We start from the raw sequence: 27,623 nt of genomic DNA, 5'->3' as shown, positions 1-27,623 counted from the left end.
TATTTTTATTTATTTTTATAATTCAACTACCAAATTGTGATATTTTAATTTCCGTATTCGAATGATTATACTAATTAGTAATTAAATACATTCCTTTTTGAAAACTACTAAAAACGAAGACAAAAAAAATAAACGCTACCAAGTACTCAATATCATCAGAATATCAATTTTGTAATACGTAGTATTATAAGTTTGTAAGTATTACAAATACTTATGCAATTTCAAATTAAAAATAAAATCTGTACTTACTTTTATCGAAAATTGATAATTTTTACGAAGTAATGAATGATAGTCGGACGACATTAGTAGTCGAATGGATAAAATTAGTAATAAAATGATTTTCCAGTCAATTGAATAATCGGAATGAAGTGCTCAGTCGAATAATTAGTAGTCGAATTAGTAATGACGCACATCGCTACTACTACTTGACCTAAAAATTGTAATACACTTTTTTTAATTGTATTTGTATTATAAATTAACTTAAATATAAGGTTGTATTTGTTATCTAAATTAGGTCTAATTTTCAGACAAGTAATATAAGATACAGTAATATAAGATACACACAACGGTGGGTTTTTACTTTTTACATAAAAAATATCAAATTATAAGTAATGACAATCTCCACAAAAACATTAGTACAAATTGCCGGTTGGAGTGGTCTTATAGTTGCTTCTACCGGATTTTATTTACAAAGTCGATTAGTAGATCAAGTTCGAAATTATGACTATTACAAAACTGCTTTAAAAAGTTTAAGAATGCATCCTGGAGCTGTGTACTATCTTGGAGAACCTATTAAAGATAAGCGGTTTAAATTAAGTGATACGGAGAATAATTTCTCCGATGGCAAGTCTGCTAGATTTCGTATCCCAGTATCAGGACCAAAAGACAAAGGAACATATTACTTTTGGGCTAAAAGAAAGGATGACCAATGGATTATAACAAAAGCAGAACTAAATTTAAGTTCAAAATCAGATGTATCACTCGTCATAGTTAAAGATACACAAATTAAATAGAAGAATACTGTTTTATTGTAGCCATACTATATTATAGATGATAGAAAAGTGTCAATCTATTAATTTCAGGCTGTAGAAACTTAAATAACATGTTTGTTGGATCATCAAAGGAAAGATTTGTGTACCATAACACTTTATTGTGCTTAGTAAAAGCTTTGCAAGGTCAAAATATTACTTTGGATCTTCGTAATGACTCATATACATGTGGTCAGATAGTAACAGTTGATGGGTGAGTGATTTTAGACTATTTAAAATGAAATTTTAAAAATTGTTTTAATTGGAAATATTTTGTTTATATTTGTAGGAATAAATTATAATAGTTTGTTAAATTTTTTTTATTTCTTTGTTCTACTGTTAGTAAATATTTACACAAAGTATATCACAATTTAGTAACTTGGTACCTTAATGGCTAAACCAGTTATAAAAATGAGTGTAAATTTTCTTTTATACCACTGAGATGGGAAACAAACATACAGCCCACCTGGTGATAAGCAGTTACCGTAGCCTATGAATGCCTGCAATACCAGGGTTACTATGTGCACATTGCCGACCTTGAAAAAAAAACCTCGACAGGGACCTTATTCCTTAACGTGAGTGTTCATGGGAGGAAACATCTTTGAAACTGCATTGTATGCAACCATCGCATGCATGCATGCATTGTTATTATTGAAAATTTATATTTCGATAGCAAAAATATATTTGAAAAATTCCAAAGCAAAACTAATAATGCAAAATTTTTAGTAGTGGATATATATATATAGAAATTCTTAAATTTATTAAGTGATATTTTTTTTCTATCACTTAGACTATGCAATGTCTGCATGCAGTTTGTTGTATCAATTAGTGACACCTTACCCACAGATATAAAGGCATATCACTCAGAATTCACTGTCTTAGGTTTTTTTTTAATGGATGATAATGGAATGGTAACCCCACCCGCACTATCGGTATATACCGGCAGGGCACTAGTGAAGGATGGATTTTTTGCTATATTTATACAATTTCTATCAGCTATCTTTTGAATGTTATTGAGTCATATTTGTTTTTGTGTGCCAATAGTTTTCATTAATTTGATGGCCTCACTTTCATTTATTATAATGCAGTTTTTGAGCAGTTCACCATATGGTCTTAGTATAGATCCATGGGCCGTCTCTTCATTTCCCGTGGGTATTGTAAGAGGTAATAGTCGTCTCTTACCTTTGAAACTTAATGATTGAGGGATAAGTAGCAGCATCCCTCTTAAAACATCCTCAAAGGCTAACTGTTCAAACCCCCTTTTAGGGAAGTTCTCTATGTTAAATACTTTTTAATGTAGTTTCAAAAGTTATTAGTGTGTGAGTCTTTGAAGGACTCCAGGTACTATGGAAACATTCAAGTATTACATAACGAAGTTGGGGGGGGGCTTCTAAAAAACGTTACGATACGTTATAGAAACGGGACAGTTTTTTTGTTTAAATAAAAAAAAATTGTTAGTGACTTAAGTAACAATGGTCACTGGGGCGTTATGTAAAAGTTTAGGGGGGGGGGGCTACAGAAAAATGTCACGGCGCATTACATGGGAGAGTTTTAAAAAAATTCATTACGTAATATTTGAACATCCCCTATAGTATATGACTATTGACTTATAATAGTTTTATTTACTTTATCCTATATGACACAACCATGATCTTTTTCTCTTTCCTTTTCCATCCATCCATTTGTTCAGCTGTTAGGATGCCAAGAGGTAATAAAAAGGCAAACCCCCTTGCATGGTCCTCCGCCAGCGTATCCCATTAGCGCAGGCGGGGTTACCATTCCATTTTCACCCATAAAAAAAAAACTAATAAGTATAAGGAGAGTAATACGAGTACATTAAATCATATTACGATTAGCATAAAGCAACTTTTGTTTTCCTTGGACAGTATAGTAACTTCTGAGGATACTGTGGATCATAGGATTATCAAACCGGTTTATTTTATGGTTTTTAACTTTTTCTTTACCAAGAAGATTACATATGTAGCAGGAGCTTACTCTGTTTTTTTTTTTTTTTTCATATAAAATTATAGTCTTCATATTGTTGTATATTGTAATTGGTTCTTAAAAATTACTAGAAAATACATACCGCCGCTCATTAATATCTTCTGATAAGCATGAATTTATTTTTTTAAAAGGATTTTTTAGAAACAAACAAATAAGCATGTGACTCATATAGCAAGTGGTCACTGCAGCCCTGGATACTAATGAGATATATGGCGCGTCTTAAAAAAATTACAATATTTCTATATTACAAAACTTCTGCTCGTTTAATCTTATTCCTTGTTAATTGTAAATATTTGTTACTATGATACAAAATAATATGTATTTTTTTACAGTTTTATGAATATTTCCCTTTGTAGTGCTGTTTATTGTGATCCTCAAGGAAATGAGTTCTTTTTTGAAAACCTATTTATACATGGTCGTAATATTAGATACATACATATTCCTGAAAATGTAAGTAAAATTATTATTCATTAAGTATATTTGTTGCACATTATCTAATAACACAGTTGCTATTTCCTATTTTTTGTTATAGATGTCAATAATAGCAACTATCAAGAAAGAATTAAACAAAAATAAAGAGACGGGACCTGTTAAAAAGCCCATTGCAAAGTCGAGAAAAAATACAAAGGCACTACAACAACACATGCAAACCGTAGCATCGTTAGATTTGTAACATTTTTACGTATGTTTGTATATAAATAAAAATTGTTTTATTACATTCCACATTTTAAATTATTTTTTGTATTATATTTTAAACTTTAGAAATGTCCAACATCTAGTTTCATCCATTTATGAAACCATAAATATAGCAATCATTTATGAAGGTAAATTGAACAGTAACCCTTAATTTAGCTCTATTAGTTTAATACCTGTAGTATTAAACTGCCGAGATATACGGTGTATTTCCGGGAATACTGCATCCCGTTGGGCCGGTCATTTCTTAATTTCCGTTTCCTAAACTTATCCCTAAAATTACAATTTTGATAGTTAAGTAAATTGCTTGAGTTATATGCAAAAAATGCATTAATTAGTTGCAACGACAAGAGGAAACTCTTAAAAGAGAAAAAATCATTTATGACATTGATCATCCAGGATTAAATATAACACCTATTGGTTTTTAAAATATTGCGAATTTTGTTTTAATACGAGAGTCAAACTGAAAGTCCTTAGAAAATAAAAAACTGATTAAATTAGCAAGTTTTTACCTTTATCTTTTCGAAATAGTGTCCATTCACGTCAATACGTTGCTCCATCCAATAGAACCACTGAGAAAAGCACTGCCCACTCGTCCTTAGGGATCTCTTCGACGGCCTTCTGAAACGTAGCCACAGCTTCCTCGGCGTCCATAAAATATATTCCTCGAAGTTTTTCTTTTATTTTTCGAAATAAATAAAAATCGCAAGGTGCGAGGTCGGGGCTATAAGGCGGATGACCCAGTAGTTCTACGTCTGAGGTCGCCAAATAATCGATCGTTTGTCTGGCGGTGTGCGACGAAGCATTGTCGTGGTGAAGGAGGATCCTACTGCGAGGTCGTTTCTCACGCATTTTTTCCAAAACACGTGACAAACAATTGTTACTGTACCACTCTGTAGTAACTGTTTTTCGATCCTCTAAAACAATTGTTGCGTAATGACCTGTCCTTCCAAAGAACGAGGCCACCATCTTTTTTCCCACGCTTCGACCTCTCTTTACTTTAGTTGGCAACTCCTCGGAAGGAATCACCCACTGAGCTGACTTAGTTTCGTAAATCCAGCTTTCGTCTCCCATAACTATGTCAAACACAGAATTTGAGTCACCTTCGTTAAATCTTTCATGCTTTTCACGGCACCAATCAACACGACGGAGTTTGTGAGCCTCGGTCAAATTATGAGGTATCCACCGGGCACAAAGCTTCCTGATCACCAAATGTTCATGGAGGATTTTGTGCACTTGACTCATACCAATCCCTAAGCTTGCCCGGACCGGATAGGTCACTCTTTTGTCAGTCTCTATCATACACCACACAACACTCATGTTATCTTCAGTCGTCGCCGTAGAATCCTGTCCGTCACGCACATCACCGGTGAGATTAGTGCAACCACATTTAAACTCATTAAACAGTGTTGTAAACAGTGGCACTAGACGGGGCTTCATCGTGAAAGGCCAATCGTAGTCTATCATAACTTTCTTGTTGACTTAGATGACATCGAAAGTCATAAAAAATCATCGCACGAAACTTTTCTCATGTTAAGTTCATGATAACGTTACACAGACCATTTCAATTTGCCGCCAAACCGTAAAATAAATGACAAACGAATAAATTATATACTCAGTATAATTCATTTTTTTTAGTACGTTTGTTCCGTTGTAGAACAGGCTAAAGTCGGAGACCATGCTGCCTAGTCTTCAATATCATATTCAATTTGTCTGGAATCAGTATTTTTCATAAAAAGTTTCATTTTCAAAATTTTAACAATTTATTATATTGCTTTCAAGTAGCCAGTTCTAAACATTTTCAGTGTAGCCCTCGTATCAAACTGAAATAATTTAAGAGGTGAGAGAATGGTTGTTCAGAATCAACTCCAAAATCAAATTTTTATGTTACGTTCACCACAATATTAAGTCTACAAATGTCTGATTACACCAAAGGGCTTACAATTGTAAACATATATTTTTACCCAACTACGGCGAAGCAAAAAGTACTACTATGATTTTGGCCAATATGTATGTATGTTCCTCTGTTCTCTCATAACTTCTAAGTTACTTACATATATTATAATTTGACAAATAAACTATCGTTGAAAGCAGAAGATCGTCCATTGATTATACTTATAGGATAAATTGAATATTGCGCCTACTAAAAGACATAGTCATTGAGTAAAAAAAGAAGTCAGGTTTTCCTTGTGAAATAGAACAAATCCAGATTTTTTTTCAATTTTTTTGTTTCTGTTTGTCTGTACGAACTATGCTCCGAAACTATTGGACCGATTTCAATTAAATTTAGCATGGTGGTACCTTGTATTCTCAATCAACATTTTAGATACTTTTTTTTTTTTAGATTCACGGAAAATTAAAGAGTTCCATAAGATAGTTAAAAAACTATAGTAACTTATACAGCTTATTACACAACCTACTTAAGTCATTTTGGCCTAAGATAAAGAGAGAACGACATATTATTTGTTAATTTTAGTCCAGTATTCCCAGACATAATAAATAGGTAGGTACATACATCGATATATACTAAACAGAAATAATAAACACGTCGCGGAAATCAGCTACCAGAGGGAGACTTTGTATAAAAGTTGTTTGCTTGGGTACCTATATCCTATTCGTTTTTCAACTGTGAAGCAGTTGTGTTTGCATAGCTGTTTCAGTTTGAAGGGCGGGATATGACAGTGAATTTACAGGGTAGAGTAATAACACCCGAGTCCTCGGGGATGGCAAAGCATGGGGGGTATCATAGGCAAAACAGTATACTCTGTTATGTCCATGGTACTGCACATGTCTATATACGACGGTTACTACTTTCCATCAAGTGGGCCGTCAGCTTGTTTGCCATTCTAAGTTGTATAAAAAAAGCTAGTCATTAATAAATCCGTTATGGACAAACTTATCTATTATAACCTATCATCATAGGGGGGAAAGGGATTAATAGTGATGAAGACTGAGAATCCCATTGCAATATACCCAATCAGGTCGACCTCCTCGCGGTTCCCCTTGGAAACTATCATGGTTAATTCCTGATGAATTCATCATGGGCTAACTGGCCTGTTTTCATTCTCATCTATCGTTCTTCACTGGTGCTCCGCCAGCGTATCCCGTTACCATTCCATTTTCACCCATAAAAAAAAAACTATCATCATATGCGTAGAAGGCGGGTGGGCCAATTCGACCCCAGTATTTGAACAAAGCCTCAAAAGATATACCTATGCAAGAGGGACGCCAAAGACCCCCTGGAAAATATTCTTATATATGCCAATGCAGGCCAATTCCTCACTGGTGCCTCGCCAGCATACATCGATTACACAGACGGGATTATCATTTATAAAAAAAATCTGACTTCATCTTCACCTGTCAACCTTTATTAGTACCTTACGAAAGTAAATAAATAATAATATTTTATTCAAAGAAAAAAATAACGTCCAGTAGACCTTTTTTCAGCGCCATTTCATTATTTATTAATTTGTTACAATATTTGTATCTATCAAACAAAATAATTATATCTACAATATTAAGTTTTATTTAGACCAATTTATGATCACAGTTATATTCATTTGCAACGATAAATTTTTGATCATATTGAATGTTTCATAGAACGGAGACCATGTACTTGCTGTATCATGGTGTAATGTTGTTTGCCGAGGTATTAGTTTCATCTTCTGTAACTGCAAATACTTTATCAGAATTTATTTCCGGTAAACACGAACTATCACTTGGCTTCTCACCGACAGATTTTTCATCTACTGTGTAGTTCTTAGTAGATGCTGTAGAGACAAAACTTTGACTTGTATCATTACGTACCACACCATTATCAGTAGAAGTAAGATAAAATTTAGGTTTTACATAAACATAATTGCTATTCTTTAATGCATCTTGGCAGACTTCGTTTCCGTTCATTTGTTGGTTTTGATAAATTTCTCGATTAAAATACTCTTGATTATAATTATTTATAGCAAGATTTTTGAAGTTATAATTTTCTTGTGTAGTCTGTAATGTGTCAATCTTCTGATTAGTTTTATATGTAACGTTTAGCTGTCCATCATTAATGTAATTTTCTGATGACAATTGTGATCTCTTTATGATGGTCTCAGGAGTAACATTGGATTTTTGTTGAACAATTACCACTTGTTTGAATTGTTGTTTAGATTCGGCTCGTGAAATGTGTTTGCTGGGTTGTTGAAATACGTGAGTTGCTGTTTCTTTATAGGGTACCGCTTGAGACCCTGTATTTTGTGGGTCTGGCGTTTGACTGCACAAGTAGTTGGATTGATTTATACTCGTGATTATAGATGTTGGACTGGGAGACGATTGCATCACATTTGGCCTCTGCAGTGCTTGAGAATTTAGTGTTGCTAGAAAATAAATTACATATTGGTAAATATATTGGTAAATATATATATTATCTACATTCCCGGCTGTGGGACATACAATAGTATTAGATGTATCATATATATTTTTCTTTGGAAATAATATTCAGTTTGATTGCTAAAGCACTTTTTGAAAGATTTTAAAAATTTCATATATATCTTTAGGTAAATTTAAAATATTTACCTTGCGGTTTATACTTCGCTAACTGTGAATAAACTAATTTAATCCGTTCTATATTGATTTGTGAGACCTTCTCGTGGTTTACCATTGGCAATGGGTAGTCGCGGCCTATGGTGCAGCGAGCAGCTTGCTGTACGGATTCTGGAGCCATCCATGGTTCATGTATGTACCGAGTCGGCATATTTTTCAAGGCTGGGATGTATCTCCTGTAATATGGTGTTGCAGGAAATTGTAATGTTGGCACCTACCTCAAATGTTATAACATTGTAATTCCATAAAATTTTTAAATTATTTGTCATCAATTCTGAGGCGACTCTCAACAACCTTCTATTAATTATCAAAACGTATATGCTTATTTACTCGTACTTCATGACAAAGCAAGTGTAAAAAACAGGTCAAAATTTAGACACCAGCGTTTTTTGACACGTTTAAAACAAAGCGCATTAAAAATCAAAATATACACATCAAATTTCATTCAAAACTGTTCAGCAATTGTTGGATGAAAGAGTAACAAACATCCATTTTTAAGGATAAATGAATTTATCCTTATAACATTTCGTATTATAATATTATTAGGATTCATATTCAAATTGACATACATTAATTAAAATAGCGGACACGTTTAATGTTCCTGACTACAAATATACATACATTTATAAATTTTTAACATTATTCTAGTATATCAATTAGTCAGTATGAATGGAATAAAGGGCGAGCACAAAAAATCATGGTAAGGTCACAGTGTCACAAGTTTTTCTGTTTGCAAAAAGCCCATCTTTCAATAATAATTAATATGAATAATTTTTTTTTATAAATCACTAGCTTTATCTTCGACTTTGTTACGTGGCTAGGATATAATAACTAATTGGGATAAAAAAGGAGCCTATATTCTTCTCCATTCCATATAGGCAATGTATACCAAATTTTATAGTGATTGGTTAAGCGTTTAGGCGTATTTATGGTAGGACCCAACAGACTACATTCTGTTCAATTTATAATTGTTAAACAGTTGATAAGTTATAATAAATGTGTTTTCCTAAGTTTACCTGTGTGTTATCCTAGACTGAAATTGAATAACATGTACTTATTCCGGAATCTTCTTTGTGCTTATCCGACGCACGTTTGTATTTTTTTTATTATTAATGTGTAGAGGTAATAAAATTAATTGTACGAACCGGATGAAATCGCCATTAGGATCAGTCTTACGCCCAAACCGAACAGGGCAATAACAGTGGAAAAACTGTTGAAAGAATGAGGAACAGGAAAGCCACATCCACATGCCAGCATTGACTGACCAGTCAGCATCAAGTAATAGTTCGTCAAATACCTAAAAACATAATTAGTGTTATTTGAAATATTTTCGAAGAAAGTTAAGCAGTTAAGTAATAAATTTATAATTTAACATGCCTTCATGCCTTCTTCCCATGAAATCCATAAATCACCCCTAGTAAGAAAACAAGCGACAGCATGTCGTGCCAAATGGTGAATCCAACCCTCCTCTCTCAATTGAATCATTATAGCGTCAATCCAAGGAAATCCAGTTTGACCCTGAAAACGTCATTACCAAAGAATTACTGCAATATCATTATAGTAACATTGTGTACAGAACATGCAACGTACTTACGCTCGCCCATTTGGCAAGAGCTTCATGATTTTTTTCCCAAGGTATTTGCACACATATGGGATTGCCCTCCATACGATCAAAATTCGGATTCCGAGTAGCAGCACAGTAGAAAAACTCCCTCCAAAGAATCTGACCATGTAATGACAGCGGAGGACATACTTGTTTCACTCTTTTGTATAATTCAGTTAACTGATAGTAAAACAGTCTTGTCGATAAGCATCCAAACCTGTACATTATTTTTTTAGTGTCAAAAATGAAAATATTGCATAAATATCAAAAATTTATTAATCGATTGTTATACCTTAAATAAGGCGATAAGCCAGTTTGACTAGCTAATAATGATTGTGGAGTCATTTTAGGTCGCCCAAATGATGCTACCCAAGCTTTTCTTTCCAGATGTCTTTCTAATCTCACTAATGCTTCACTTTCTCCGCCCAGCCACACGGCTGGTTTCAGACCTTCTGTCTCAAAACCTTAAATATAATATAATATAGTAAACACACTACATGTTACTCAATGTCAATGTACCTACCTATTTTTTCGCAGTTAAAACCCACCGAGTTCTTCAAGAGTAGGAACACCAAAGCGATCATCATGATCGTCTGCAACTGGCGTCGTAGCTCCATTTAACATTTGTGCAGTAATTGCAGCCTCCGCTGGTGGAGGTGGAGGCATACTAGCTATTAAAGCTTGGAATTGATGATATGTCAAAGGTGCTTTCCCGCCATTTCTCTCAATGATTCTGAAAAGTAGAGAATTTATAATATTTTGATAATATGATATAACTTTTAGTTTCGACAATGTTATTTCAAATAGATTCCTCATAGCAGAGTTCAGTGTCCAACCAAGCATATCTTCTACATTGGTCATCAATGTATGTAACTTAAATGCAATTATATTTTTAGATTTTTATGAAACTCCTGTAATCTTTATTAAACTACTAGCTGACTCGGCAAACGTTGTTTTACCAGATACATTATTTCGAAAACTATGCATGATAATTTCTCGCACTACAATTATTATATTCGATTGCCATCTTGCAACCGTATTGCGGCATATAAAAATCGCGATTAAAAAACGGGTTGATACGATCAACCCCAGTTTTTTTATCGCGATTTAAAAGCGTGAACATTTGAATTTGTATGTATTTTTCAATGCTAAATCATAACAAAATAAGAAATATTGTCAAAAAAAAGAAAGTAATTAGGGGTGGGTCATCCTTATGATTTAGGGGTATGAAAAATAGATGTTGGCCGATTCTCATACCTGCCTGATATGCACACAAAATTTCATAAAAATCGGTAAAGCCGTTTTGGAGGAGTTTGGTAACAAACACCGCGACACGAGAATTTTATATATTAGATATGTATATATAATGTTTCGGTGTCACATCATTTAATAATACATGGTATAGGTAATATTTGCTTATTTTATGACGAAGGTAGTTCAATAGATTCTTAAGTGATATTACAAGGACACCGTTATTTCATATTAGTTTAACGATTCCATATTAAACAGAATATACAAATTCTTCATTTATAATTTTTTTTTTTTTTGTGAGATTGAATGATCATGGCGTTTTGGAAATTTGAACTGTATTATAAATCTTTATCATACAGACTGTTGGAGCGAAACTATAATTAATGTTCAACATTCTCAGTTCAACCTAGAGGTCGTTTCTGTAGCAAAAAACGAAATATTGCATTAGTGTTTTCATATTTCCTGGTGATCATCCTGCTGCAGCAGTTTAGCATCCTGAACTAAAGAACGATTTTTTAATAGTCAACATTAACTGACTGACAGACAAACACTATGGTGAAATCTTATAAAATGGAATGTTTAAACGAGAATTCGGCGATGTTCGAGAATAACTCTGTACCAAGGCATCCAAGGGGGAGACCTATGTTTAGCAGTGAATAATATAATATTGATGGCGATGATTGTTTCTGTAATTGACTAAAATATAGTAAAGATGGGAAGAAATCCCTATCAAATATATTTTTTTTTATCAAAATGTGTTGATTTTTTTTTTATCAAATATTTTGTATATGTGTATTGTTTGCTTCATCTTAATATTGAATACTCTTATCTAAATGAGAGGGACAAGAAAGAAGGAAGGGCGGATGGGCCGTGTGTTAGTATTATTATTTATTCCTTTTCCTGTTTTCCACAATAAGAAAGCTGCCATCAAGCACATCACTATCCACAGAGACAGTTTCTGGATGTTCAGCGTTGCGGCATCGTACACTGAATTAAAGACAATTCTAACCATTATTAAGAAGATTTAAATGATAACCAGTTTTTACATATAAAAATATTAATAAGAATACATAGTTGAACGTTTCAGTAGATAAGGGCTTCTATTTTTTTTACTGAAAATTATTATAATTAGATTATTTCCGAGTTTAACTGTACTGAGGTAAAGTAGAAAAAAATAAGCAAATTGAAGCACTATCCATTAATAGCCTCTAATGCTACTGTACTATTATAGTAATAAGTAATTTCCGAAAGATGTTGTACATTAGTGGTTCTTAACCTTTTGGGCTGGCAATCCAATGTATAAATATATTTATAGCCTGTGGCCCTAATGTTTTATTTATCTTCCAGTGATAATAAAATGATAGGATTAACTATATATAAGTCTGTAGTTTACTAAAATTAATAAAAAAAAAATCATTAACTTGTTTTCATAAAAAGTTGTGAAATTAAATTTCATCATTTCTTATAATGTCATTTGGAGAATCCCTACGATCCATCCCAATACCGCTTGCGACTGGAATTGAGGAAACACTGTTATACACTATAATTAGAAAAATACCTAATAATTTCAAAAAATGTCAAATAATTTGCCATTGTCTGATGAAAATTGTCCTTTAATTATTATAAGGCCAACTCTGATATTTTTTTAATAATGAAGCAATTTTTAAGCAAATTTTTGAAAAGAATATTTTGCCTTGATATACTTAGTTGTTTTACTTACTTGTCTAATTTATAGAGTGTATGTGATACGCGAGATATAACTGTAATGCCGACTTCTCGACATTTTGTCATAATATTATGATCACGAACACGGCCATATGGTTCAGGATCTTCTTCGAAAGTGAGAGCTGTAGTACCCCACTCTTTGAATAACTTTGGTAAAGCATCTGCAGGCTGTCCACGAACCACAAATAGGCGAGAATTAAGTTTCCTTAAACTATTATCGAGATCTTCCAAGCATTGTAAGAGGAACCTGTAACAGTAAATGAAATAGGTTTTAATATATAAATGTATGAATGAATAATGGGAATATTATGAATTTACTATGTCATTTTCAACAATTGTTTCAACTTCATCCAGACGACGAAATATTTAATATGGGCAATTTATTCTTAAAACATTTATTACTATGTTATTTATTAATTAATTTTTCGTTTTTTTTTTAAGATCTTATATTTTTTTATTATTTAATTTAATAAGTAGCTTTTAATATGACCATACAAAAATTTTCTGTTTTTGTGTCTGTTCATAGGTCTGTTTGTGTATTAATGTTTTACATTAAATACCCAGATTGATTGTGATGATATTGTCATTGTATATTAAACTAACATATAGGCTATAGATACTTTCAAAATAGTTTCCCAAAAGTGTTTTGTTTTTACTTGATAATAGATAACGTAAAAAATAAAAGTAAGTAAATTGAGTCCCAAAAGCAGAAAAGTAAAAACCCAATTTATAATTGTGATGACAAGTTATTACAGAACATGCAAAGTCACTAGCTCAAATAGTTATGTAATCAATATTGGTTTTATATACATATAAAGAAAAATAAAAAATGATCAAACCTCCATTTATTTATGCCTACATTAGAAGAACTAGCAAACCAGGGATCTATTATGAAAACGCATCGAAACGTGATTGCACCATTGAGCCCTTCCCTCAAAGCAGGATTGTCGTGAAGTCGCAAACCCTTCCGGAACCAATGCACAGTATGTTTGCCAACATGACATTGTGTCGATGGTGCAGGCAGAGGCACTTCGGGAGTGTGTGGTCGAGCGCTGGACGCGGGGAGAGTCTCCGCTGCTGCTGACATCACAATGTCGCCACCGACATGGTGTTTACTGGAAAAATAAATACATATATTATTATTCTTGTTGTTTAAAAAGTTAATAACGCAAATTTTTCTGCAGTACTGAGTACTATAATTCAATTTCACATTAAAAAATAATGCAAACATATTGATTGCCTGAAAATTTCTCCCCTTCCACTTATAATTCCTCAGTATCATGAAAAGACGTGAAGATATTCCCTCTCTTTACATTCTAATGGATGGAAACTGTAGCAGGTGAATAAGTTTATAAATGAATGAAGCCTAAATTTAAACTTATAATGTAGACTTCCATTTAATAATCGGAGTAATAACCTGTAACTTTTGCTAATTTTGTATCTCCCTACATTATCAAAAAGAAAAATTATATAAGGATGAATTATTTCTGCATAAGTACTTAATTCCTATTATACAAATATATGATAAAGAAGCAATGGTAGTTTTACACACATGCTAACTACCAGGCAAAATGTACCATCCCTACTGACTCTACAATATGGTAACCTAGTTCAGAATAATATTAATTAAACATTTTTGACAATGAAACTGTAATTATTGACTCCAACTCTTGCAGCCTGCTGGTAAAAATGCCACTGAAAAAAAGTCAGAGTTATAAAAAAAGGATATGTTACTATGTTGTTTTATAGGAGTGACAATTCCAAAACCATCCTATTTCTGTATACCACTATATATGTACACCACTACCACATATGTTGCCCGTTTTTGTTTTGTAGAAGTTACAATATCAAACCTTACCTACCATTTTAAAGAGGGAAAGGGGAGGAATTGCTAGTAAAGGAGACTAGCAGCCCCATTGCCAACAATATACCTTGTCTAGGTCGACCTCCTTGTGGTCCCCATTACAAAACATCATACTTAATTCCAGGCGAATTTGTCACTATGGGGTATACTGACCTGCCTTTTCATCTTTACCTATCATCCCTAACTGATGGTTTTATTTATTAACTATGAGAGACTAACTGAGTAATCAAATATTAAAAAAAAAAAGTAAGTTTTACAGTCATCTGAAAATCAATTTAATATGTGGTGAGTGAAGTTATGTGCATAAAAAGTTGTTTCCCCTCAGGTATATCAGGACTAACATACCTATACTGATTTATATTAAGTAATTTCGGTCTTCAAATTTAGTACATTTTTTTAAATTTGCATCTATGTCTAGTTGGTACATTTTGGTAACTTACAACCGCCTACTGCCACAGCTCGTAACAAGTTGACGCATTTTTAGAACAATGTACATTAAGTATTGTACATAAAAAATAACGAAAACAAGCACAAAAAAACAATGTATAAAAAATAGGATGACAAACCTGCTTAAATTTTGGGGTATGATTACACTACTTCGTATAAAAGCGAATTAACGAATTTGTCACAATCAAATTATCTATAAAAAGTTAATGAAAACATTAAATAAACAATCAATTATACAATAATCCTACATTTTCATGAACGTTTTTTATTAAATATTTACTTTTTATCCGAAAACCTTTTTAAAATTCCTAGTAAAATCATGAACTGTGAAGTCGTAATTTCCAGAATATCAATAATTATTTGTTTTGTACCCAGTTACTTAGATATTGAAGCAAACAAACTTTTGATAAAGAACAACGAACAGTACAATCAGTTGAGTCAGTTGTCAAAATTATCCACGCCGTTTGCAACGTGACCACAACGTGACCTACAGTTTCTTAAACCATGTATACACAAACACGTTGTATTAATAAATAAATTACGTAATGTTTTTGTATTGATCAAATCGTAATGAAACTAAATCTCTACAATATTTACACCAAATAAGAGTTAACACGTATTTAAAATTTTCAATATAAACTTGCATCGTTGGTATTACTTTTCAATTTTTAAAAACAATGAACTATTTTAAATACTTCTAAATGAAATTTGAAAATATAAATAAAATAGTATACCTATAAATATCTTTCTCAGATGCAGTCAGCTAAAATTTATAACTAAATGCTTAAAGGCCATGACTAAGAAAAATGTACTTGGAAGCATATATGCAACAACGCTCAAATTATAGGTAATTATACTTTGTTGAATTTTAAGAGCATTGCTATTTATTTATAATCAAGTTGATTCTGAAGTGCAATTATTTATTTCTATCTCTAAAATTTCAATTTAATATCACTAATGATGAGTAATTATTCTAAGATCCAGTTTAATATTGGTTCTGTAACCATTTCGTTGTAAGTTTTTAATAAAATTACATTAAAACTACTTCACTAAAAAAATACACATTCACATAAAATACAAATACATGTATATAAAATAAATTTTACTTTACTTTTTGATCTTTACTATAATAGTTTTGCAAAAGTATCAAATTATAATTGTAATCTTAGAAATAAGTTTAAAGTATATCTTATTGTATATTAGCGACCCGCCTCGGCTTCGCACGGGTGCACATTACATCAGAGACCTTTAAAATTATTAGTGTTTCTGTACAATATTATGCATGTATTATACATATAAACCTTTCTCTTGAATCACTCTATCTATAAAAAAAACCTCTTCAAAATCCGTTGCGTAGTTATAAAGATTTAAGCATACATAGGGACAGATAGACAGGGACAGCGACTTTGTTTTATACTATGAAGTGATAATTCAAATGCTTTGTGGAGCACACAAACGCACTTACTTCTACATACTATATAACTTATATTAGTTCTTTTGCACGCTATATAACTAAATTAACATAATATAATTTAAACTAAATGTTTATATGTATGTTAGGCATATATATATATATATATATATATATATATATATATATATATATATATATATATATATATATATATATATATATATATATATATATATATATATATATATATATGTATATATATATATATGTACATGCTATACGCTAATATTAATTTTATCTTTATTTAATTAACAGTTTTATTTATTCTACTGGAACGCTAGCGCCTTTGCTTGAGGAGGTCGGCGTCGACAGCTACAACACAATTATTTTAACTAATGTGGCTATTATCGTAGGCTACCCTACGATTTTATGGTTCTAATAAATAAACAAATGTTAAAAAAAATGATTTGATTTACTGAAACTAAGATTGCGCTTTTAAATTTCATTAATAATTTTGTTATTTACTAATTAGTGTTTATAATTTAATAGTTAAGTTATAAATAATGATAATAAATGATAATAATAATAAATGTGTACACGTAGCTTTAGATTCATACGTCCGCGGGTATGTCATTGTCAAAATTTTGATAATTTAGTTTGACAATGACAGATAAATCTCAAACATTTTTTTTTAAACTTCGAATTATTACAGCAGTTATTCTTAGTCTAAGTGGAAAAGATTGCACACCACAGATATATAATAATGAAGACCTTTATTATTAAGAGTCTGTGATGTAGGCTATGAAATAGATAAATGCTTTTTATGTTGACATAGTATATATACATAAATAATTTATACTAACTTTATAATATTTTTTTAGGAGTGGTATGGGGGCTGGCTTTTTGGCTTCTTGAATAAGACGCACATATACTTATTCCTATATATGCCTGCAATACATGTTTTGGTCGTATTCCGTAAGTGTGTTCGGGACAATTCTGGGTAGTTTAGGCCCTAAGAGGTTTAGTCATATATATGCATAACAACAACAATTTTATCACTATTTTTATGTTTGTATAGAGTATTCTTTTTTCTATATTTTACAAACATAGTGAAAAAAATATTTAGTTTTAAAGTTAATATATAGAAATAAGTTTATCCTGAATATGAGTTTTCTTCCAGCAAATGTTTCCATGTGAAATAAATTGTTATTTAAAAACAAAAAATAAGCAGTCTTATGATTTATGTACATTTCAAGAAAAATACCTAAAATTATCATCATAAACTTTTTATAAAATAAGTACACACAAAGTGTAATATAAGTTACATACTAAATAAACATATAATTAAAATAAATAATATATAAAAATACAAACATAATATGTAGCCTAAGTATGAAAAAGTTTTTAATCATGTTTGTGAACGAAGTTCTTTATCTCTTAAGTATAAAAATTCATAATGTTCGCGGAGGTATTATGCAATATGAAGAGTTTATGCAATATGAGGGAGGGGGAGGAATATCACCAGAGGGAGACTTTGTACAAAAGTCGATTGCTTGGGTACCTCTGTCCCATTCGTGTTTCAACCGTGAAGTAGTTGTGTTTGCATGGCTGTGTTTCGGTTTGAACGGTGGGATATGGCGTGAATTTACTGGGTACAGAGGAATAACACCTGAGTCCTCAAGAATAGCAACGCATGAGGGGTATCATGGGCGAAACAGTATACTCTGTTATGTCCATGGTACTGCTCATGTCTATAGGCCACGGTTACCACTTTCCATCAGGTAGGCCGTCAGCTTGTTTGCCATTCTAAGTTGTATAAAAAAAAAGTATGTTGTAAAAAGCGTCAATATTTGGCCATTTAGTAGTTACAAAAAATTTGTTTATTAAATCAGAAATCAGTGAAGGTAAGTAAATTATAATTATTTAGGGTGCACCTGCACACATGATGCAGGGAAATATAAAATTCTATGAAACATTATCTTACCCATTTTAAGATACTATTTGTTACCTAAAAAGCCAAAATCCCCCTTATCTGATTTTATTGGGGCTGCTATCACTTTCGTAGTAATTTTGGTGTGTAATTTGTACCCAACAGATAAAACGAGACCAAACAAATCAAAATTTTAATTTTAGAGATAGAGAAATGGCACATCAGACTTAACCCCAATATTGTTTATACATCTATCCCCTTTCTAATATCTACTTATTTACCTACTATGTATTTTACTATTTAATCTATATATTTTAATTTTAAAGGAGAATGTATTTTTATTTCTTTTTAGATATATATGGCTATATAAGTAATATAAATATTTGTTCAGTTAAGTACATAATTTTAGTCTATTTAAGACTAAGTTTAGGTCGCAAACAACACCCAATATGAAAAAATCATAGATCAAGGATTCCTAGAGGCGTCTTAGATGTAGTATCATTATCATTTAGAAAAATGCTAACAAGTTGGCAACACTATATCTGTCATTTTCTTTTGAAAAGGAACCCTCATCATATGTATGTAATATTATTTTCATCCTAAATTAAATCAATAATTATCTCTATGTATTTAGTGTATTATTAAATGATAATAATGGAATAAAGGTTTTTGAATTTCTAATTCTTCATTGATGCTTATATTTATTATTAACAGTTGTGATAAAAATTTCAGTGAGGGGATTTAACCATGGGTCGTGTAATTCGTGCTCAACGTAAAGGTGCCGGCTCAGTCTTCGTTTCACACACCAAGAAAAGGAAAGGGGCTCCCAAATTACGTTCCTTAGACTATGCTGAACGTCATGGCTACATTAAAGGTGTCGTTAAGGTATGTATATATAACCTTAGAATTGAATACAAACATGCCAGAAGCTTATTGTTTAAAATTGCCTTTCTGTGAGGTAATTTCTCTCGGTAATACGTGATTGGTGATCTTTACTTGGGATATTCGAATATTGGTTAGAATCTTGGAGGGTCAATTATTATAAACATTTTATTTTTGTTGAAGATAAAAAATTTATTTTTATGGTATAATTCCTTATGATTATATCGTCTTGTTACATGAAAAATTTCTTTAAACTTTAAAGCGGTCCAATATCGAAGCGCCATTATTCTTGTTTTTAAAATTAAAATTTCAATTTGATATCACAGAGATAACACTTCCACTTACCTCAAAGTTTTTTTATTGGTGAAAATGAAATGGTGACCCCATCTGCATTATCAGTGTAAAGTGGCAGGTCACTTTGAGTGATGATAGGTAAGGATGAAGTAGGTCAGTTGCTCCATTGGGACTAATCCAGGAATAGACCATTTCCAGGGGGATCTTGTGTAGATCGACTTAATAGACTACATTGCTAGTAATGGGGCTGCTAGTCTCCATTATTAGCAATTGGTTTCTCTCAAAAGAGTGGATTTCTAAATTTAGACAACTTCTCATATAAAGATCTCAATTAAAAGACCTCCCTTCCCATATATAAAGTTTTCTTAAATAGCTCTCATCTACAGGCATTGTCTAGTTACAATTTTATTATATTAGTAAGTATGATTAAAAAAAAATTATGACGGAAAATAAAGTAATTGGTTTTATGACAAATTTCAATGTATTGAAAATTACAATTATTTCTCTATGTAACAGGAAAATAGATGTTGTTAGAAAAAAAATCTATTCTAGAAAAAATAAATTTTACACAGCACATGAGGAGCATACTTGTTCTTCATGTATGAACTAAGATGATATTTTTTATATATCATTATATAAATTCCACATGGACAAAGCTGATGGAAAAAACTAGTATGTTACAATATTAAGGATATTCAATTTATAATTGATCCTTAAAAAATTGCAGGATATCATCCATGACCCTGGAAGAGGTGCACCACTTGCAGTAGTCCACTTCCGTGATCCTTACAAGTTCAAGACACGAAAAGAACTGTTTATTGCACCTGAAGGCCTGTACACCGGCCAGTTTGTATACTGTGGGAAGAAAGCTACTCTTGAAGTTGGTATGTTTTTACAAAAGGAAGTGTATTACTTGTCATGTAACTTTTTGCAATGCAGCTTTTTACCTTCTTTGCATATATGAATTTATATATCATTGAGTATCAAGTAATTTGTGACAATTATGTTTTACATTTTTTTTTTATTTCTATCACTTCCAAATGGACCAATATTACTAATCTCTTTATTGTTACAGGCAATGTAATGCCTGTGGGTGCTATGCCTGAAGGTACCATTGTTTGCAACTTAGAAGAAAAAATGGGTGACAGAGGTCGGCTTGCTCGTGCTTCTGGAAACTTTGCTACAGTGATTGGCCACAACCCTGATGCTAAACGTACCAGAGTTAAGCTCCCATCTGGTGCCAAGAAAGTATTGCCATCCAGCAACAGAGGCATGGTTGGTGAGTATATTTATATTTTGGAAAGAAGAATGTTCAAAACTGTTTCACTACTTAAATTGTAACTATGTGATTGATGTAATAATTTAAGATTGTAGTTCACAAAAAAACTGACTTCAGTTATGGCAAAACCATTTATTTAAATAGTAAACTTAATTTAAAAACTAAACTACTGAATGAATTTTGATAAAATTTCTATGGGACCAGTCTGTAAATATAATATAATAAAAAATAATTTTTGATATTGGTTTAGACAGAGTTTTGAGGTAATAAATATAAATAAAATAAAACCAAATTGACAATCTACCTTTTTTTAAGTATGTTGAAAAGCACATTCTTGTTAGTATTACAAAATTTGAAACTTTCTTTGTCCACATTTAGTTATTATAATAAAAAATTATAGATGGCCCAAACTTTAAAAAATGGCCATTCTTCTCTATTATTGCTTTATATTCTTATCAAGACTATTTGGATAAATACATTTTATTGAAATTTGTAATAAATATATGATGACTTTCACTTACCTACTCTGAATATTTATGATTACACAGAGGCTCTTTCTGATTGTTTAATTCACAATTAAAAAAAAAAACATATACTTTAAAGTAAATATATTAACTTTACTAAAATTTAATTTCAGGTATTGTTGCTGGCGGTGGACGTATTGACAAACCTATATTAAAGGCAGGTCGTGCCTATCATAAGTACAAGGTGAAACGCAACTGCTGGCCATATGTACGAGGTGTTACCATGAACCCTGTAGAGCATCCTCACGGTGGTGGTAATCATCAACATATTGGTGAGTATATTTAACAACCTTTTTTTTATTTCTTAAGATAGTTTCCATTTGTCCATTTTATAGTCCTTTTGATTCTCTGTCAACACTCGACAATTTTATGCCAGCTATTAGTTTTTGATTTTTTTGGAATCCCTCTTAATTCATTTTATAATGTATTGAATTAACTATTAGTTTAAAAATTGATTGTAATATTCCACATAGCATTCAGTCTGTACCCTACTACCTCCACCGCGTGACCCGTATAAAAAGTAATATAAAATAAATAAATATAAAGTAACAATATATCCTTTATATTATATTAAATTTCATGACGATTAGTAGAGTCCTTAAAGCAGCAAGAAATAACATACTCAGTTACACATTTTTAATAAGAAGGCAAGGCTACTTTTATTCTTTGTTTTTTTTTATATTCTGATTTGTAAAGTACATTTAATTTTCAGGTAAGGCTTCAACCGTAAAGAGAGGAACATCAGCTGGTCGCAAGGTTGGTCTTATCGCTGCACGCAGAACTGGAAGAATTCGTGGTGGCAAGACCGACACGAAGAAGGAGGCATAAATATATTTTTATTGCGAAATAAAAAGCATAAAAAATCAATATTTTTGACTGTTTTTATAATAAATCACCCTTAAGAAAATTACTCTACTCTATCAGTACAGGAATGTTACTTTTAGAAATCTAGAAAAATTATATATCGTAAAGCTGACGGTATCACCATCGGTTGTTTTTCGTCTTCGCCCGATGAAAAAACAAATAATTTCCTTCTAATAAAGAGTATTGATGTCTGTGATTTCCATCGAACAAAAGATACATTTTGTCTATATTAGTTTTTAATATTAAAAAATGCGACAATGAAGGTTTGTAATCTAGTAGTAACGTTTTGTATACATACATGAATAAGTTACACATACAGGAATATTTTCTCCGAGAACAAAATATCGTCTACGCAGCCCTAATAAATTAAGCTTCATGCGACGTTCCAAAGTAGTTTACCAATTGTATAGAACGCATACTTTTCAGTTAGTTATATGAACTGTAATAGAAAAGTTATTAATTCAAACTTCGAAACATTGATTAAAATATACTTTCATTCATATAAAACATCATTACTTAGTAAACTGAAACCATAGAGATTCTGTGATTACACTTTAGTTTGAAAGATTGCTATGAACATTTTTCAAGGAGCTGTCAGGGTTTATATTTATCTTATCCATTTTAGGTTTATGTTCATCCATTTAAACTATTTTTCAGACGCAAACGATTTATAAGAACTAGGTCAACTGATATTTATCAATATACTAGTTGGTACCCGCGCTTCTGCCCGTAAAAATAGCCTACATATATGTTGACGTTGAACATTATCTATTAAAGAACAAATTTCATTGAGATCTGTTCATTCCTTTTAGTTATTTAAGTAACATATATAAATATCGTAATACAGATAAGGTACAGTTACTAGCCTAAATACGTACCCTAGTACAAAGTATGCCTCTCACACCTCAATCTTCAGCAATGATAATAAGGGGGTATGCGCGACACAGTATACTCTGTTATCTTCATGCTACTGTTCATGTCTATAGGCGACGGTTACCACTTTGCATCAGCTTGTTTGTCATTCTAAGATGCATAAAAAATATCTTTACAAACTTAATTTTATAACAGGTAAGTACTATATGTACCACGCAACGTTTGTTGACCTTGTAAATTGCCAAAGAAGGATCATAAATGTGTTAATTTGGAATAATTTGTTTATAATATTTATATAGTACATACTAAATATTAAAAAACCTATTTAGCTATTAAAGAGTATCAAACAACACTCAATGCAATAAATTCATTTAATTTAATTTCCAAACATCTTTATAAATTTATATGAATAATAATTATATTAAACAATAGTAAATATTACTACTTGAATAAAATAGAAGTATTAAGTAAAAGCTAGCAGTAGATACCTATAAAAATAATTAGATACAAGAATTTTCGGATTTTCTTAAAACGCCTAAAAACGGTGACTCCGTTTAGTGAGCGAACGGTGACTCGGTCTAGAGTAAAATCAAATCTAACCGTGTTTCTACCGTGAATCAGTTTTTTTTTTAATGGATGATAATGGTATGGTAACCCCGCCTGCGCTAATGGGATACGCTGCCGGAGCACCAGTGAAGGGTGATCGATGAGAATGAAAACATGCCTGTTAGCCCATCATAATGAATTAATCAGGAATTAACCATGATAATTTCCAAGGGGAACCGCGAGGAGGTCGACCTGATTGGGTATATTGATAGCAATGGGATTTTTAGTCTCCATTACTAACAATCCCTTTCCCCCACCGTGAATCAGTTGTGCCTGAGAAGCTGTTTTTCGGTTTGAAACGTGGAATATGGCAATAAAATTAAGTAGCACGGAAGTATAAAACCATAGTTTTCAGGAATGGCAAAGTATAAAGGGTATTATAGACGTAACAGTAATATTTTGTAATGTCCATGGCGTTGTTTATGTCTATAAGTGACAGTAATATTTTGTAATGTCCATGGCGTTGTTTATGTCTATAAGTGACGGTTATCACTTTCCATTTGATGGACCGTCACAGCTTGTTTTATACAACTGAATTGAGAAAAAGGCTCTTCCTTTTAGAAGTAGTTTATGAAAAAAGAAACTATATTCAGGATGCTGTTGACTATTGATTTGTCCTGTTTGTTTTTTTTTTCTACTCTAGGTACCTTAATATATAAACATGCAAAGAAAATTATTTATTCACTTATTTAAATAGAGATTTTGTCCAAATGGAAAAGGGGTTGTACTTACCTAATTAAAATATTGGTACAAACATTGTACAATACTTACTCTATGTGTACACAATTAGCTCGGTTTTTTTTAAATAAAGTACTTTACGTAATGTCGTTTTGATTTATACAACCTTGGATGAATTACTGTAGGTATCTAACATCTTTATATACGACAACATTTTTACCGTATGGTTTCTTTTGTATAGTGAAGTATAGTGTTTTTTAGCCCGGTAAGTATTGAGATGCAGGTCAAAATCCTGTCATATCTTTGTTTCAGTTGTTGAGAGATAAAATTTTTCTATTTGTAAGTACAGGTACGATATCTAGATACAGTTTTGTTATCCCAATATTTCAGTTTTTCCACTGCAGCTAAAATAACTGAAATAGTTTAACTATGTATACAGTATGTCCACCTATCGAGAGTGGAACGTTTTCTTTTCGGTTGATTGTATTTATGGGCCACGTTATTTCTGTGTTCGCTCAGAATGGTATGGTCATATGTAGTGATTTAATAAAAAGTAATTAAAAGTTATTGGAGGTAATTAGAGGGTAAACACCTAGTTACCCTCCTACTACCCTATAATTATTAGTATAATTTCGTTATTCATATATTTTAGTCCTTTGGTTCCGACCAATAAAACTAAATCAGTAGGATACTGAAACAAACCAACTACACAATGTATGTTAAGTTTTACTTAAAAATTCTGTAAAAATCTGTGTAGAAGTACAGTAGTGTACTTATAATTATTAATAACATAAATTTAGATCCATTCTAGATAATAATGGATAATAAAAATATTCAGACGCAACAGAGTATGTAGACCAAGTATTGAGATTGGCGATGGCGTCCCCGAGACGACGTCGCAAGTTCGCGACCCGGCGCGGCGCCGGCAATGAAGCTCCATACCAATCAGTATGACGGCGACCGGCGTCCGTAGTGTTAGTCGTCATTTGAGTTCTTATTTCGCTTTTCTGTATCAAACCTGTGATATTATATTTTTATTCATTAGTTAGTCTTATTTTTTATTAAATAACTTTAGTGCTTTCTAGTATGTGAAATATAAAAACGTTTAAAATTTGATGCTTGTTTGTGATTACAGTAATTACATCAAATGTTTGTATTTTAATAGCTACTTACCAGGCCACACTGTGATATTCTTGGGAATGTAAAATCATGCGGTGCTATTTTTTATTATGCAATCAGACAATTGACTGAATGAGATACGTTTTATATAATAATAATAATTAAGTTGACAATAAATCATTTGTACTATTTGAACCAAATAACACTATAATTATTTATGTGACGAGATAAAAAGTGCTTTTGTGTGCATGTAGTCAGACTTTCCTGTTATCGTGTTTACATAGTGATCATAATATTGGATTTAATCAATTGACAAACAATGGATTCTAAGGTGGTTTTAAAGGAAAAAAATCCCCACGACAAAGCCAACATCATTTCAAAAATCTTTTTAATGTAAGTATATGCTAAAGTCTATCTGTTATAAATAATATTCTGTGAAAAAGTGGTCCAGTGGTGTGGTGGCAATGATAGTATTCATAAGTTGTGTTTACTTCAAGCTTTATTTTCGTAACATTTATTACAGTATTGATTATTTGGATCGACTATATCATCAGAAGTTATATGAACGTCATAAAGTAGTTAACTTATAGAATATGAAAAACAAACCCATGAAGTTCTAAAATACATTATTACCTACGAAACTTTCTCCAGGACATTCATGGAATGTTTGGTTTACTTTATTTTCAATAGAAATCATCATTGCTTCGTTTTTATTCTGTCTTATATAAATTTCTCTGTTTACTGTTTTTATGTAGGTAGGTACCCATATCATCTTTAATGTAGTCTATAAAAATATATTCTTTGGTCTACTTCTTTAAAACCATATCTCAATAGGATATATAATCGATTATAATACCATGGTTAATGCGTATCTCAATAGGTTATATGGATAGCAAAAATAGTTCTTTAAATTTTGAAGTGCTGTCTCCTATACGAGGTCTGTCCGGAAAGTTCGTATAAAAGTGTTCTGGAATGCGAGAAAGAGGAGTGGGGAGGCCAGGTAAGCGCAGGACCCCTTCCTTATGTCCCTAACAATGCTTCAGTTCTGGTCTGACCGCCGTGCGGTGCGAACTGGCTTGTCACGCCATCTGTGAAGTTACCTCTTAACGAAACCCCGTCGGCATGGAGCCCGCTTCCGTTGAAGAGCAGCGCGTCGTAATCAAGTTTCTCTCGAAACTCGGCAAGAATGGCCGTGAAATTTTTGCCGATCTCAGAACAGTTTATGGGGATGATGCTGTGAAGGAACCAACCGTCCACAAGTGGCTAAAAAGATTCAGAGAGGGCCGAGACAATGTTGATTGTTTTTTTCGATGTTCGGGGGATTGTCCATCAAGAATTCGTCCCTCCAGGCCAGACAGTTGATGGAAAATTCTACGTCGATGTGCTCAGACGCCTCAAAGCTCGTGTGGCACGAGTTCGTCCAGAATTGGCGCGAGAGGGGCGTTGGATTCTTCACCACGACAATGCCCCTGCCCACACCTCTCTTGTTGTCCGTGAGTTTTTGAGTAAAAATTCCATTACGGTGACCGAACACCCCCCTATTCGCCGGATTTGGCCCCGTGTGACTTCTTCTTGTTCCCAAAAACCAAATTGGTACTTCGGGGGCGGCATTTGGGGGACATAAATGAGATAAAAAAAGCTACGACGGGGCAGCTGAGAAACCTACAACCAGAGGACTTTCAAGGAGCCTTCTCACAGTGGAAACGGCGTTGGCACAAGTGCATTATGTCACAGGGGGAGTACTTTGAAGGGGATAAAATTGATTTACCTGAATAATTGTAAAATAAAATTTTTAAAAAACTTTTATACGTACTTTCCGGACAAACCTCGTACAAATGGTAATCGTAGTGTAATCCCAGATTATTTAAAAGTATCATTAGAGTATAAAGCACCTTCTTTCAACTATTTGGGTAAGTAAAAGTAAATTTGAACCTATTTTTTTACCATTGCTCAATAATGTT

General features: G+C 32.1%; 5 protein-coding genes across 5 annotated transcripts in view; 4 read left to right on the top strand and 1 right to left on the bottom strand.

Moving 5' to 3' along the window:
* Nucleotides 1-405: 405 nt before the first annotated feature.
* Nucleotides 406-3,764, top strand: LOC113522634 (U7 snRNA-associated Sm-like protein LSm10). The gene is made up of 4 exons (XM_026908389.2): nt 406-568; nt 1,083-1,242; nt 3,365-3,482; nt 3,565-3,764. Exons 2-4 carry the CDS (start codon nt 1,103-1,105, stop codon nt 3,703-3,705), a joined length of 399 nt encoding a protein of 132 aa, XP_026764190.1. The 5' UTR covers nt 406-568; nt 1,083-1,102; the 3' UTR covers nt 3,706-3,764.
* Nucleotides 575-1,013, top strand: LOC113522633 (uncharacterized). Its single transcript, XM_026908388.3, has one exon. The coding sequence runs from the start codon at nt 612-614 to the stop codon at nt 1,011-1,013; it is 402 nt and encodes a 133-aa protein (XP_026764189.1). The 5' UTR covers nt 575-611.
* A 3,388-nt stretch (nt 3,765-7,152) lies between the features above and the next one.
* LOC113523058 (cryptochrome-1-like) lies at nt 7,153-15,671 on the bottom strand. The gene is made up of 11 exons (XM_026908924.3): nt 15,480-15,671; nt 15,319-15,392; nt 13,728-14,003; nt 12,884-13,135; nt 10,461-10,645; nt 10,205-10,376; nt 9,904-10,129; nt 9,687-9,827; nt 9,455-9,606; nt 8,283-8,485; nt 7,153-8,083 (listed from the first exon to the last, which is right to left on the bottom strand). The coding sequence occupies exons 3-11, from the start codon at nt 13,973-13,975 to the stop codon at nt 7,350-7,352; spliced, it is 2,313 nt and encodes a 770-aa protein (XP_026764725.1). The 5' UTR covers nt 13,976-14,003; nt 15,319-15,392; nt 15,480-15,671; the 3' UTR covers nt 7,153-7,349.
* Nucleotides 15,672-19,041: 3,370 nt separating this feature from the next.
* Nucleotides 19,042-22,389, top strand: LOC113522446 (60S ribosomal protein L8). The gene is made up of 6 exons (XM_026908123.3): nt 19,042-19,121; nt 19,276-19,428; nt 20,447-20,603; nt 20,795-20,998; nt 21,636-21,794; nt 22,235-22,389. The coding sequence occupies exons 2-6, from the start codon at nt 19,291-19,293 to the stop codon at nt 22,348-22,350; spliced, it is 774 nt and encodes a 257-aa protein (XP_026763924.1). The 5' UTR covers nt 19,042-19,121; nt 19,276-19,290; the 3' UTR covers nt 22,351-22,389.
* A 3,111-nt stretch (nt 22,390-25,500) lies between these two features.
* The window catches only part of LOC113522997 (ATP-binding cassette subfamily C member 4-like), a 34,281-nt gene continuing 32,158 nt past the window's right edge, over nt 25,501-27,623 (top strand). Inside the window, exon 1 of the mRNA XM_052897862.1 lies at nt 25,501-26,055. Within this exon, the coding sequence (XP_052753822.1) occupies nt 25,982-26,055 (74 nt within the window). The 5' untranslated portion in view covers nt 25,501-25,981. The remainder of the gene's footprint in view (nt 26,056-27,623) is intronic.

Source organism: Galleria mellonella, unplaced genomic scaffold, assembly GCF_026898425.1.
Source record: "Galleria mellonella isolate WM207_F2 unplaced genomic scaffold, CSIRO_AGI_GalMel_v1 utg38, whole genome shotgun sequence".
Taxonomy (NCBI): domain Eukaryota; kingdom Metazoa; phylum Arthropoda; class Insecta; order Lepidoptera; family Pyralidae; genus Galleria; species Galleria mellonella.
The sequence above is the reverse complement of the archived record's forward strand: the minus strand, read 5'-3'. Positions and strand labels throughout refer to the sequence as shown.

What these genes read in the sequence shown, in the direction of transcription:
- LOC113522633 (XM_026908388.3), top strand. Translation starts at nt 612, where the DNA reads ATGACAATCTCCACAAAAACATTAGTACAAATTGCCGGTTGGAGTGGT.
- LOC113522634 (XM_026908389.2), top strand. Translation starts at nt 1,103, where the DNA reads ATGTTTGTTGGATCATCAAAGGAAAGATTTGTGTACCATAACACTTTA. An exon ending in CAGATAGTAACAGTTGATGG is followed by an intron (nt 1,243 to 3,364) that starts GTGAGTGATTTT and finishes ATTTTTTTACAG; the next exon opens with TTTTATGAATATTTCCCTTT. An exon ending in ACATACATATTCCTGAAAAT is followed by an intron (nt 3,483 to 3,564) that starts GTAAGTAAAATT and finishes TTTTTGTTATAG; the next exon opens with ATGTCAATAATAGCAACTAT.
- LOC113523058 (XM_026908924.3), bottom strand. Translation starts at nt 13,975, where the DNA reads ATGTCAGCAGCAGCGGAGACTCTCCCCGCGTCCAGCGCTCGACCACAC. An exon ending in GGCTTATCGCCTTATTTAAG is followed by an intron (nt 10,130 to 10,204) that starts GTATAACAATCG and finishes AATAATGTACAG; the next exon opens with GTTTGGATGCTTATCGACAA. An exon ending in CCTAATGGCGATTTCATCCG is followed by an intron (nt 8,486 to 9,454) that starts GTTCGTACAATT and finishes ACCATATTACAG; the next exon opens with GAGATACATCCCAGCCTTGA.
- LOC113522446 (XM_026908123.3), top strand. Translation starts at nt 19,291, where the DNA reads ATGGGTCGTGTAATTCGTGCTCAACGTAAAGGTGCCGGCTCAGTCTTC. An exon ending in CAGCAACAGAGGCATGGTTG is followed by an intron (nt 20,999 to 21,635) that starts GTGAGTATATTT and finishes ATTTAATTTCAG; the next exon opens with GTATTGTTGCTGGCGGTGGA. An exon ending in TGGTAATCATCAACATATTG is followed by an intron (nt 21,795 to 22,234) that starts GTGAGTATATTT and finishes TTTAATTTTCAG; the next exon opens with GTAAGGCTTCAACCGTAAAG.